The sequence below is a fragment of the Canis lupus genome, chromosome 35 (assembly GCF_048164855.1).
Source record: "Canis lupus baileyi chromosome 35, mCanLup2.hap1, whole genome shotgun sequence".
Taxonomy (NCBI): domain Eukaryota; kingdom Metazoa; phylum Chordata; class Mammalia; order Carnivora; family Canidae; genus Canis; species Canis lupus.
In genome coordinates, this window is record NC_132872.1 from 14,639,255 (window position 1) to 14,652,138 (window position 12,884).

The following is a 12,884-nucleotide window of genomic DNA, read 5'->3' on the forward strand; positions in this document are numbered from 1 at the left end:
AGGCACTCTGGGGAGCCCTGAGAGGTCATTACCATCCCAGAGTCTTCTGCTGTCTGATGATGACCCCACTGAATGCATCCCCTCCCCTCTCACCATCTGAGTTCCTGGGGGTTGGGGGGGGTCCCAAATTTCAGTCAAGCCTGAAGGAAACATGGCCCCAGGGGCCACCAAAGTCAGAGGCCACTGACGGTGTGAAGGTGCCAAGCACGTTGGACTTTGCTCCCCAAAGCTGCGGAACTCCAGCCTCATCCTCCCACCTCTCCAGACCATGGTTCCCTAAGTACAAGATGAGGGACTGCCTTCGGATGCTAAGAGCATCTGCTCTCTCACCATAAAAGAAGGACGAAAAGGCGTCTGTGGGCCCCACTGCCAGCAACGCAAGGACAGTGAGGATGAGCTTACTTTAAGGCAATGAAGCCATAATGGAATCAGGGAAGGGAAGACGTGGAGAGGCTTCTTTCATTTTTCTCAGCACCGATGAGATGCTAAATAGGGCAGGTGTCCATGCAGAGCCCACAGCTAAAAGGGAAAAGGGCGCATGGGTGGCTCAGTCATTAAGCAGCTGACTCCTTTTTTAAAAAAATGATTTTTATTTATTTATTTGATAGAGTGAGAGAGAGCACCAGCGCGGGGAGCAGAGAAGCAGGCTCCACTGAGCAGGGAGCCCGATGTGGGGCTGGATCCCAGGACCCCGGGATCATGACCTGAGCCAAAGGCAGACGCTTAACCGACTGAGCCACCCAGGTACCCTGAGCATCTCACTCCTGATCTCAGCTCAGGTCCTGATCTTGTAGCTATAAGATTGAGCACCACATTGGGCTCCATGCTGGGTGTGAAGCCTACTTAAAAATAAAATTAAAATAGGGCAGCCCGGTGGCTCAGTGGTTTAGCCCCTTCCTTCAGCCCAGGGTGTGATCCTGGAGTCCTGGGATCCAGTCCCACGTCGGGCTCCCTGCGTGGAGCCTGCTTCTCCCTCTGCCTGTGTCTCTGCCTCTTTCTCTTCGTGTCTCTCATGAATAAATAAAATTTTAAAAAATCTTTAAAAAATTGTTTAAAAAATAAAGTAAAATAAAACAGAATAAAATAAATAAATGGGAAAAGAAAGAACGTGAGCTTCACCCTAATCAGACACAAACATGTGCAAAGGGAAGCCAATCTGTTTATTCCAATCCCACCACGGCTTCAAGTTCAGCTCCGGCGTCCTTCCTAGGCAAGGCCTTCACTGACCACTCTCCCTTCTGACTACCCACAACCCCACGGTCTGTCTCTATTGTTCATCCCAGGCGGTTTTTTCCTGCTGTTTCCTATTTGGTCTGCGCAGAGCCTTGCTGCCTAATGAGACCAGCAGCTTCTTATTATTGCCCTGCTCTTCACTGCTATCTCCCAGAGTTTTCTGCAAAACACATCATTAAAAAAAAAAAAAAAAAATCTACGGAGCTAAGTTAAATTGAAAAGTAGAAAAGAACTGAATGCAGGGACAGAAATTTTGTTGGGGATGGGAGCAGGGGCACGCTCCACTGCTCTGGCTGTACCCTTCCTGCCCACATCTCAGTGACTTCCAGAAAAGACCAGTGTCTCTTCTCAAATCCCTTGGATAGTTGTTGGAACCTTACTATGCCCGGCATTATGCTCATCATGAAGATGCCTGATGACCAATAAATTCATCTCCTATAGCAGAGCAGTGTAGACGTGAATGCCTCTTCAGACACCTCACAAAGTCCAGTTGTCCGCATGCCACTAGAGCCAGAGTCAAGCCTATGCAAAGTTTTCTGTATGACTTGCAAGGGGTCCAGGTAGCTGCGTCTCAGCGCTTTCCAAGGGAGAAGGGACGAACACACTGTCCTCCTTCCAGCTCCAGGCCCTTCGGACACCTGGGCCTGCCAGGGGAGCCCCAGGAGGAAGCAGAGGGGAGAGAGCACCCCGCTGCTCTCCCTGGAACAGAGGAGGACCTAGCCCACTGCAGCCCATCCGGCTGAGTCTTGCTCAAAAGGGGAAACTGCCGTCAGGGATATGAAAACACCAGTTCCAGCACCATTTACCGCAAGAAAATGCCAGCCCACGTCACTGGCCTGGAGAGTCGCACCTGTGAAGCAAACGTGATCGTGACAGTGCCCGTGCAAAAATAATTTATTGTAAATATTTTTAAATCCCTCCCCATTAAAGTCATTCATTACATTCTAAAAAATACAAACACACAACAATTTACATTTGACATGTGAAAAATAAAGAGGAAGAAGGGAGGTGCACCTATTTGGCTGGTTTGAGGAACTGGCCTCAAAATGAGACACCAGGTTACAATAAATGCATCCTCTAGTTAAATAAGAAAGCGAATTCACATTATCCAGAGTCCTGGAGCACAAAAAGACCAGGGCAAATCCAGCCTGAGACACCCCCTTGGACACTCCCCATACACAGCAGCCCCCCACACTGACGTCTACCCACGGCCAATTTAACTGAGATCCTGGAGCTAAGAACATCTCCTTATGGGACCACAACACTCTCTCCTGGAAAATTTCCTGCAAACAATTTTTTTCCAAGGAAACAAACACTCTGTTTCCTCGTGCTGGACAATTCTACGTCCGTAGATGATCAACACAGTCGCTAACATTCCCCCCAGCCTGCAAACAAAGTGGCATTCAGCCTCCCACAATTTACTTCAAACAGAAAGTGGTTCTTTCTGTTTCCAACCACCCTCAGTAAGATACACAACCAGTGCCTGCAGACACTGAGTTTTGGACGAAGCCTAGTCCCAAGGGACAATAAAAAGCCATGAGCCAGCGTGCACGAGGTAAGCAGCCTCAGTGATCCTCTGATGGAAGCTGGAGAAACTGTTGAGTGGGAAAATGATCCCAAACGACAGCAGTGTGTTCAAAACTCAAAACGCTCAAGGACCCACGTTTCCAAAAGGGGTGTTCCAGAGTCACAGGTGCAATGAGGAGGGGCGAAGTAAGAAACACGCATCTCATTTCTGTAGCTCCACATAACACAGTAATGTTGGATGGCGGGTCTCAGGCTGGTCTGCTAAGGTATGCAGCCGCAGGTTCTGGAACCAGACCCAGAACTTTGCTGCTTTGGTCTCCCAGGTGCCTCCCTCACAGTCCTGCTTAGAGGTAGATCATACATCACATCGGGCCTGGGCGAGTGGGAGAAGGATTTCAGTGAGTGATTAGCTGTGCGGTCCCTCACCTCCTGCCTGCACACTCTTCCCACCTGCACGGAGTGGACCCGCCTGAAAGGTCACCTCTGCACTATGGAGTAAGTGTCCCCATGTAGGTGGAAGCAAGCGGTGCTCTAAGAATAGCAGCGAGTTCCACCCACCGTCTGACTTCCTGCCTTTGCCTACACCCAGCTTTGCCCCCACATGCTCTTGCTGGACGCAGAGCCTGGACTTCCCAAGTGCAGAATCAGGAGAAAAAGGACAGCCTCCACCCCTTCACGTCATTGCCAGTCCTTCTCTGGTAATTCACAGGATCTTCTCTGGAAAGCAAAATGCATTCTCTCATCCAAAAACTCAGTGGAGCGCTGCTTTCAGATACAGACCAACATCCTCCACTTCATTCTGGAAAGAGAATACAGACAAACGGAGGTCACTCATTTTTTAAAACCGTGATTATTTTTTAAAGATTCTTTTTTAAAGATTTATGCTTTCATTTTTTTCCCCCGTTGGGTTTGAATATAAACTCTTATGCAAAATTGAAATGCCTGGAAATTCCTAGCAGAGGAAGTTTCCTTTTCGATCAACACACGCGGACACGCATACAAGTGCACGCGCGCACACACCTACCTCTGAATGCTTTACGCAAAGCAAATAACACATTGCTCATTTGTTTTGGCCTAATTCTTGGTAAATAACATTCTGTGAGGCCTTTTGGGTGCTGAAGATATTTAAATACTCAGTCCTTTTTCATAATTTAACTACTAACCTCTAAATTTTCAGTTTGCTATTATGAGAAAGTCTGATGAGGAAATGGTGTGGACTGGGCCTGACCAAGGAGGACATGCCCATGTAAGGACCTGGGGACACCACACAGAGAGTCCACGCTCTACCACAGGGTCCTCGCGGTTGCCATTATGGGCTGGGTAATTCTTTGTCGTAGAGAGCCATCTGTGCATTACAAGATGTTCAGAAGAATCCCTCACGCTACCCCAGACGCTAATATCTCACATACACACCCGTCAGGACAACTAAAAACGTCTTCAGACATTGCCAAACACCCCTGGGGTGCAGTGGGGGCACAAAGTTGCCCCTACTTGAGAATTAGTGCTCCTTGGCTAAACTTCCCAAGTTTCCTGGACAATCTATAAACAACCCAAATGATTTTCTTTGATACCAAGCAGTCCTTTTAAGGACAGAGCTCACATAGTGGCTCCTCCGCCAACAGGCAGCTCATTGGTTCAGCCCAAAAATGTGCAGCCAAGATTCACTGTTCTCATTGCCTACAGTTTTTTCCTCTTTTCTCTCACACAAATCTGGTCTGTGCCTTTGTTTCTCATTTAGTCTACTAGCTGACTCCTTCCCATATGAGAAAACACTACCAAATATCTAACTCATGTTGAGATGTCTAAAATAACTCATGCTGCCATTTTATATTTGTAAAACAAACTTTCTCTCCTCATCCCTGGGCCCCCAAACATCCATAAGGTGAAACAGGCCAAAAAAACAGGGGGGAAAGGGAGGTGAGAGCTATTAAAACAAATCCTTGGGGGCACCTGGGTGGCTCAGTGGTTGAGCATCTGCCTTCGGCTCAGGTCATGATCCCAGGGTCCTGGGATCAAGTCCTGCATCGGGCTCCCGGCATGGAGCCTGCTTCTCCCTCTGCCTGTGTCTCTGCCTCTCTCTCTCTCTCTCTCTGTTTCTCATGATTAAATAAATAAAATATTAAAAAAAAAACAATTCCCTGAACCTTGATACCATCATGCTGCATGAAATTAGACAGAGAAAGACAAATGTTGCATGATCCTCACATGTGGGATCTAGAAAGAACAAACTCATAGGAAAAGAAATCAGACTGGTTGTCGGGCAGGGGACTCAGGGGGTTGGGTGAAGCCATGGCACAAACTTCCAGTTATAAAATAAATAAGTTCTATGGGTGTAATGTACATGGTGGCTAGAGTTAACATTGCTGTATGGTAACTCTGAAAGTTGCTAAGAGAGTCAATCCTAAAAGTTCTCATTATGTGGGAAAAAAATTTTTTAAAGAGTCATTTTCTGGGCAACCCGGGTGGCTCAGCGGTTTAGCGTCACCTTCAGCCCAGGGCCTGATCCTGGAGACCTGGGATCGAGTCCCACGTCGGGCTCCCTGCACGGAGCCTGCTTCTCCCTCTGCCTGTGTCTCTGCCTCTCTCTCTCTCTCTCTCTCCCCCTGTGTCTCTCATGAATGAATAAATAAATAAAAATCTTTAAAAAATAAAAATAAAAAAAATAGTCATTTTCTTTCATCATCAACAATAGCCAAGCTATGGAAAGAGTCCAAACGTCCAGCAACTGATGAAGGGATAAAGAAGACGTGGTGTATATTTATTATATATTCTATATATGGGGTGAAATATAATAGAATATGACTCAGCCATCAAAAAGAAATTTCATTCTTGCCATTGCCATTTGCAATGACATGGACGGAGCTAGAGTGTATGAAGCTAAGTGAAATAAGTCAGTCAGAGAGAGACAAATACCCCGTATGATCTCACACACACGTGGAATTTAAGGAAGAAAACAGATGAACATAAGGGAAGGACTAAAAAAAGGAGAGATGGAAGCAAACCATAAGAGATTCTCAATGAGAACAGAGGGTTGATGGAGGGAGGTGGTGGGGAGGGGGGCGATGGGCTAGATGGGTGCTGGGGGTTCAGGAGGGCACTTGTGAGGAGCACTGGGTTTGTATGTCAGTGATGAATCCTTGACTTCTACTCCTAAGTCCAACATTGACTATATGTTAACTAACTAAAATTTAATTTTTTTAAAAAAAGAATCATTGCTCTCTGTTCCTGCGGAACATTATCTCGGTAGGAAACCAGCTGCCCAGCTCTAACTAACCACCCACTAACTGCCTGGGTAATCAGAGTGGGGGGGAGGGCAGCAACCCTCAGGCCCACAGTGCACATGAACACGGAAAACTGGCTCAGGACTCACGGGGTCTCACTGGGTCCCTCCCAGGGGCTCAGCCTCTCCAGCCCACCCCTCCTTAGCTTGCCCCCTCTCTTGGCCAGCCTGCCTTTCCTAGGTCTCTCTTCTTCCTTCCTCACTTCTCAAATGGTCACTGTGTCCTCTTCCTTCCTGTGACTGATGCTTACATTCCTGAGAATATCAAAGTCTCAACTACCGCACATACGTACTCTAGAAAGTGGACATGGGGTCATGGAAACACCCATCCCCTGCAGCAGAAACGTCTGGGAGGAAGGGCACAATCCCTGGCTGACTCCCAGCTGCCCCCCGGGGGACGGTACGGAGTCTGGCCCTGGGGAAATGTCTCCAAGGCTATCTGCTCAAGGTCAGCCCAGGCTCTCCTCAGGCTCACAAGCCACCCCCTCCCCTTCGTCGCACTCTGTATGGCCCTCTCAACCCCATAATCTTCTCAACTCCTCCTCTACCTTCCTCGCCTACATTTGGAAATTGCTGGTAACCCCCAGACTCCAGAGTGGCCTCAAAAAACCAAGACCCGTCACAACACAGCAGTGGCCACCACACAGAGCTCAGGCAGTGGGCCTCCTCTCTCCCTTCTTCACACAGGAGGGGGCCGAAGGGCTCCCTTGTTTCATCTTTTTCTCTCTTTCCTTCCTTTTCTTTCTTTCTAAAATTCCTATAGAGGGGGGCATAACCTCTTCACTCTCTACATCTATGCCCTCTGTCTGGCCCACAGATGCACTTCTATTTATTCCTGAGAGACACAGAGAGGGAGGCAGAGACATAAGCAGAGGGAGAAGCAGGCTCCCTGTGGGGAACCCGAAGTGGGACTTGAGCCCAGGACACTGGGATCATGACCTGAACCCAAGGCGGATGCTCAACCACTGAGCCACCCAGACACCCCCCCACAGATGCAATTTATTCAGATGTTCAGCGAGGAAACTTCATTCCCAGCGAGCTAAGATTTGGCTTCCTGAATGTCATCCTTTCCACTTATTTGGGAAAAAGAAAGCTTGAAGAACTGCGGTACATAACCCTTTGCCTTCTTACACAGGGATTAGCCTACTTTAACTTCCCATTATAAGTGAAATAAGAAATAAGTGTCATTATAACGGACGTCCCTTCTCATACTATGAGTGGCTGGGGAGCTTCATAACCTCACTGCTCTGCTCTTTGGATGCTAGACTGGGGGGCCTGTGCTCGTGGCTAACCCTCCCCCGATCTGCCTTTCTCAGCCACTCAACAGCATTCGCTCCTACTAGTGGGTGCACAGTGTTTCTGATGGACCGTGGATGATGGAATGTCAGGGACAGTCACATGGGGGGCTAATGGGAGCCCAGCAAGGGGTCAGGGTGGGATGGGAGACCAGAGGTCAGGCCAACCTGGTGCAGATGCAAAGGGGCACCTCTTCCGGGCTCATCACCTGCTTTTGTGCCAAGTCTTAACTGCTCTCAGATTGTGACATGTGGGTGGCCTTCCCTGCTCACTGAGTGACATGCCAGTTCTCTCATTCCACCCTTGGTTTCAAAAGCAGACAAGGTACGTTAACCCTACCTTTCTAAGGAAGGCGACTGGTTTGCCTTGTCCGGCCCCTGGGTCACTGTCAGAGACCCAGTGGCCCCCAACAGAGAGAGACGGGTTCCCCCCACTGGGATCATCGTTCAACAAGCTGGCTGGATCAGTCGCCTCAAATGGAACAGTCACTTCTCCCGTGAAACCGCGGCCTTCCCATGGAGCCTACTAATAATTTGGCCAAGTGGGGTACGGGCCTTCAAATGTGGGTGAAGGACACCAAGGAAACATTTAGCCGTCCTCCTCCTTACAATTTAATTGCCCCCCCCAACTACTCCGTCTGTCCGTCTGTCTGTGGAGGGCAGGCACCTGGAACCTCCCCGCCAGCCGCCCTTGCTCTGGTTCCCCCGTTGAGGCCACACGTCTGCCCTCCTGACTTCCTCCACTTACCGTAGAGCAGGAGCGACGCCGGCCCAAGGCCCAGGGTCTCACAACCAGACACCCCCTCGTCATGCAGACTCTGCAGCAAGACGCCCCGCACCAACTCCTCATTCATCATGTACCGCATAAAGCTGTCGTCCTCGGAAGGAACCCCAAACTGCAGGTGGTAGGCTATCGTGGCATTTTCACCGCTGAAAGGCACAGCAGACAGACACAGCGACAAATGTCAGCGGGATCACACTGCCACTCGGGAAACTGACTTCAGCAGGAGCCTATTTGCAGTTCCTCGGGTTCTCCCAGTAGGAAATAGCACAGGGCCCGGTGTCCTAGAAGGACCCTCTTCTGTCATTTCCTCACAAAAAGGTAGGGGGACCCCACCCTCTTCCTTCCATCTAAAACCCACCCTCTGGGAGACCAGTGTTAGAGGCCGTGGAAGGGAGAGTCAGGGAAGGTCCAAGGCTGGCCCACGGTGGGTGAAGCAGGCTCCCCGCGGGGAGCCCCAAGCGGGACTCGATCCCAGCACCCCAGGATCTGCCGCTCAACCACTGAGCCCACCCAGGCGTCCCTGGGTTCTCCTGTTTACTCCCCTCCCATGTTCCCACGCTCCATCCACCCTCTCCCTGCCCTGACAGGCGCTGCTCAGGACTATTTGGTTTAACCAGTTCACTCCTTGGCCTATAAAATGTTCAAGGTAAGCCCCGCACTCCCCGCCCCCGGCTGGCCCCCGACTCCTGACCCCACAGGCCGCCCTGCAAGGGCAGCAGCAAATCCCACCTGCCCGGTTGGTCTCTGAGGTGAGAAACTTTATGTTGGCAAATCAAACTCCAATAAAACATAAATAAATAAATATTTAGATAGATATTTAGATATTTAGAGAGAGAAAGAGAGAGGAACTCGCCCTGTCCCATTCCCGTCTCCCGGCTCCAGCTCTGCAGGGCTCAGCAAAGGGACCTAAGGAAAAGGAGTTTTCATCTCCCTGGAACGTACCTTTCCATCACCAGAATAAAAATGATCACAGGGCGTCCTTGCTTAATTAGCAGCTGACGCCGCTCGTCAAAGGCCAGCTCGGCATTTAGGTTTGCCAAAGGCATCCTGTGACCTTGCTTCGAGAAGGCCCAGATGAAGAGCCAGCAGTCAAATAATCACGAGGGGCCCCATCTGAGACACCCCCCACCCCCCGGACCCTCCCAGGAGCCCCAGTCGGCCCACGGGGGGACCCCCACCCCCGGCTCACGATGGGGAGCCAGTGCCCTCTGGTGACCAGAGGTCACCCAGGCCACCCCTCCGCCTAGAAACCGCGACCCCCAGTAGGGTGGGCAACCCTGCAGTTCAAACGCAGGACACACCAGCAACCCCCGGCCGGGTGTGCTGCTCCGGGCACGCTGGAAGTGCGTGTTCACACTCAGCCGGCCACACGAGCTTGCAGGTGTCATCATTTGCACCCGAGCCCCGCCTCCGATGACTGCCCTCCGTGGTCACCGGCTGGACACACAGTCACTGGCATCCCACGGTGGGCAAGGCTCACCTCGGCTGCCTGGTGACCAGAGGCTGGCTTTCAGGAGACCAAACCAGGTGAAAGGGAGGGTGGCCCCGCCTAACTCTGTCCCACCCCCTAGCGCCAAGGCCCACTGCGGCAGGTCACCCACCGGGGGACTTTAGACAGGAGGCCAGATTTTGAAGCAAAAGGAGAGATTTGCAAGAAAACAGAACCCTGGGGGCTTTGCCTGGCTGCCCCCCCCCCCCCCCCGCCCAAGGTCAGAATGGGCCTGGCAGCTGATGAACCAAGGAGCCTCCCAGAAGGTTCCTTAGGGGCTTGGCCCGGACAGGACTGAGGCCAGTATCCCCAGGCTCTGGCTCTCTCCTGCCCACTAGCAGCAGCATGTTTTGGGGGGTCAATGGCTTTTGTTTCTCGATTCAATATTGTTAAAACACTGCCTGCACTTCTTGGCACGAAAAAAAAATGCTTCCTGTATAGAGCTCCTCTATCCCAAATCCTAAAACCCTTGGGTTTTTCTTTCACATCACTTTGAAAAGCAAATTCCCTAACATTAGGTCTTCAGAGGTCTAGCCACGTTTGACTCAACTTGATGTCTTTTTCCCCCATGTCCACCCCAACCCATCATGCAATCCCACCTCCTCTAGAGCCATGATATGGGGCTGGATTCTTGGAAAGAAGCAGGTTGAGTGTCTTTCCTTTCTGGGCTCAATCTTTAAATTGCAAGTTGGGGCAATTACTTGGAGGAAGATGTGTTGGGCTTTCCTACTGGCATTTTAATACCCACAATTTGCGATTGAAATGAGCTATGTCGGGGCAGCCCCGGTGGTGGCGCAGCGGTTTAGGGCCACCTGCAGCCCAGGGCGTGACCCTGGAGACCCTGGATCGAGTCCCTCATCAGGCTGTCTGCATGGTGCCTGCTTCTCCCTCTGCCTATGTCTCTGCCTCTCTCTCTCTCTCTGTGTCTGTATGAATAAAAAAAAAGAAAGAAAGAAAGAAAGAAAGAAAGAAAGAAAGAAAGAAAGAAAGAAAGAAAGAAAGAAAGGAGCCATGTCATGGATGTCACCCCAAGGTAACACGCACCACGGGGGTTCCATAAGGGAAGATGGAACAGGAATCCATCACTGTAGGCGCTTTCAGACTTCGGGTCCCTATTGGTCCCATCTCATTGTGCCACTACCTGCTTTCCATGTTTCCCCTCCTATCTGCACCGTGTTTATGTTCTGGTAAATGTGGACTTTGAGAGGGGGGATTTCAATACAGAGCTATCTTCCATGGTCATACTCCAGAGGTACCTTAGGAATAGCGGATAATAAAGCTTTGCCACATAAATCTTGTCCTAACAATACAAAAAGACAATCAAATGACTCCCTCACACATATACCTTTTATCTAAGTCCTGTAGACAGAGACACAAATATTTAAGATTAAGAGACGTAAAAAGAAAAACTATATGTGTGCGTAAAAGCTCTACATGCTTAGTACATAAAGCATATACGGCAAATGTAAGTATAGAAGAAACCACACCAAGCCCGTTGATGGCAGTCCATTCAGCGGAAGGGAGTGAAATGTACTGTGTGTATGGAATTGTCTGGAACATGCAGTATCCGGGGGTAGCAGGCTGGGGTGGAAGGGAGAAGGTAGGCTTTTCCCTTATGACATGTCTTTATATTTTTAATGATACAAGGGGCAGGGAATCCTTATGTTCCTCAAAAGCAAAAGCTAGTGTACGGATTATATCATTTATATCACATTACTACTGGAGATCTGTTTTTTTTTTTTTCTTTTTAAGTAGGCTCCATCCAGCATGGAGCCCAATGTGGGGCTTGAATTCACGACTCTGAGATCAAGATGATCAAGAGCTGAGACGAAGAGTCGGATGCCTAACTGACAGAGCCACCCGGGTGCCCTTTGAGATCTATTTCTAGTCCTACCTGTAGCTTATTTGAGCATCTGCTGTTAAACAGGAATGGTTTACCCAGGACTGGCTTTTCCTCTCTTTTCCGTGTGACCTTATTAAGACATACAACTAATAGGGGCTTGACTGCTCTCCTTTGTACAATCAGGAAGTTGAGCTGGTGGGTGTCCAAAGCCCCTTCCAAAGCCAACAGTCTGTGATTTTCTCATTGGTTCCCTCTGTGCTTTGAGACTCGGGAAGTCTTTCTAGATAAATGGTGATCGGTGTCGCTTTCTAGAGGAGACGGCCAACATGGAACTCTCCACATTCTTACCTGAAGTCCATCATTTCCACTGAAGTGAAGTAACGACTGAGAGATGGGGATGAAGTGTACACATCTGTGAGCTGAAACAAACAGGAACAAGTAAGACAACCACACGCATCACAGCTGGATCACACTGCAGATCACCTGACAAAGCAAAACTACTGGGACACAGATTCCACGCTAGCACTAGGATCCACTTATCTGCAGGCTCTGGATCAAGAAACAGGAGGGTGTGCGCCCACCCCCATCAAAACTCAAGTTAACACTCATTTAAAAGAACCTCATTTATAAGGAGCAAGTGACCAGGCTGGGATTTCCAACATCTCTCGCACGTTGCGATGACACCTATGGCCTTCATGGTGAGAATGGTCAGCAGCCTGAGCCCACACGGACCCCGAGGACCCTGGAGAGGAGATAACACTAAAGTGGCTGGGCAGGTAGCAGAACAGGCCACTCAGGACATGTCATGGGACATGTCATGGGACAAGGGCTTATTCTCTGCTTTCTGTAGAGCTTCGTTGTACAGAGAAACAGCCAAGGGAGCCCCATATAGCACTTTCCCCTGGATAAAGGGACTGGATGAGGCTGGTGGATAACTGCAGAGTTCTTACTGGATGCATGAAATACTGTAATCACACGCCAGAAATGACACCTGTGAGCCCACAACCCACGTTTCTCACCTTCACATTTTACAATATTTAGTTCAGCCCTTCACTCTAAGAAACAAAACAAAGCTAAAGCTACTCCTACACTGTTTTTCCTCCCTCCCACCCCCAACTGAAGGTTCTAACCATTGATTGTCCTGAAGTGGGCGTGTGTTCCTTTTCACGCCTGTTTTTATAAATGTAATACTTCTTTGTGTGATCCTAACGATTCATAATGAGTTTGCTTTTATTCAAATAAAAGGTGCCACATTCTACACAGTCTTCCGTGACTTGCCTTTTTTCACTCAAAATTACATTTGCTATTTACCCGAGATGGAGGTTGTTCAAGGTAACTCCTAACTCCTGCAGAGATCCCATTAAATGATTCCATACACCAACTTTCCCATTCCCCTATGCCGGTGACGTGCATCATTTGAGATTTTCTCTTAT

The 12,884-nt window shown here is 49.5% G+C and overlaps 1 protein-coding gene across 1 annotated transcript in view; it reads right to left on the bottom strand.

Annotated features, from left to right (window-relative positions):
• Positions 1–2,109: 2,109 nt before the first annotated feature.
• Positions 2,110–12,884, bottom strand: part of C35H3orf52 (chromosome 35 C3orf52 homolog) — a 29,446-nt gene continuing 18,671 nt past the window's right edge. Inside the window, exons 4-6 of the mRNA XM_072811548.1 lie at positions 11,800–11,870; positions 8,084–8,265; positions 2,110–3,559 (exon numbers count right to left, since the gene is read on the bottom strand). Coding sequence (XP_072667649.1) covers positions 3,555–3,559; positions 8,084–8,265; positions 11,800–11,870 — 258 coding nt within the window. The 3' untranslated portion in view covers positions 2,110–3,554. The remainder of the gene's footprint in view (positions 3,560–8,083; positions 8,266–11,799; positions 11,871–12,884) is intronic.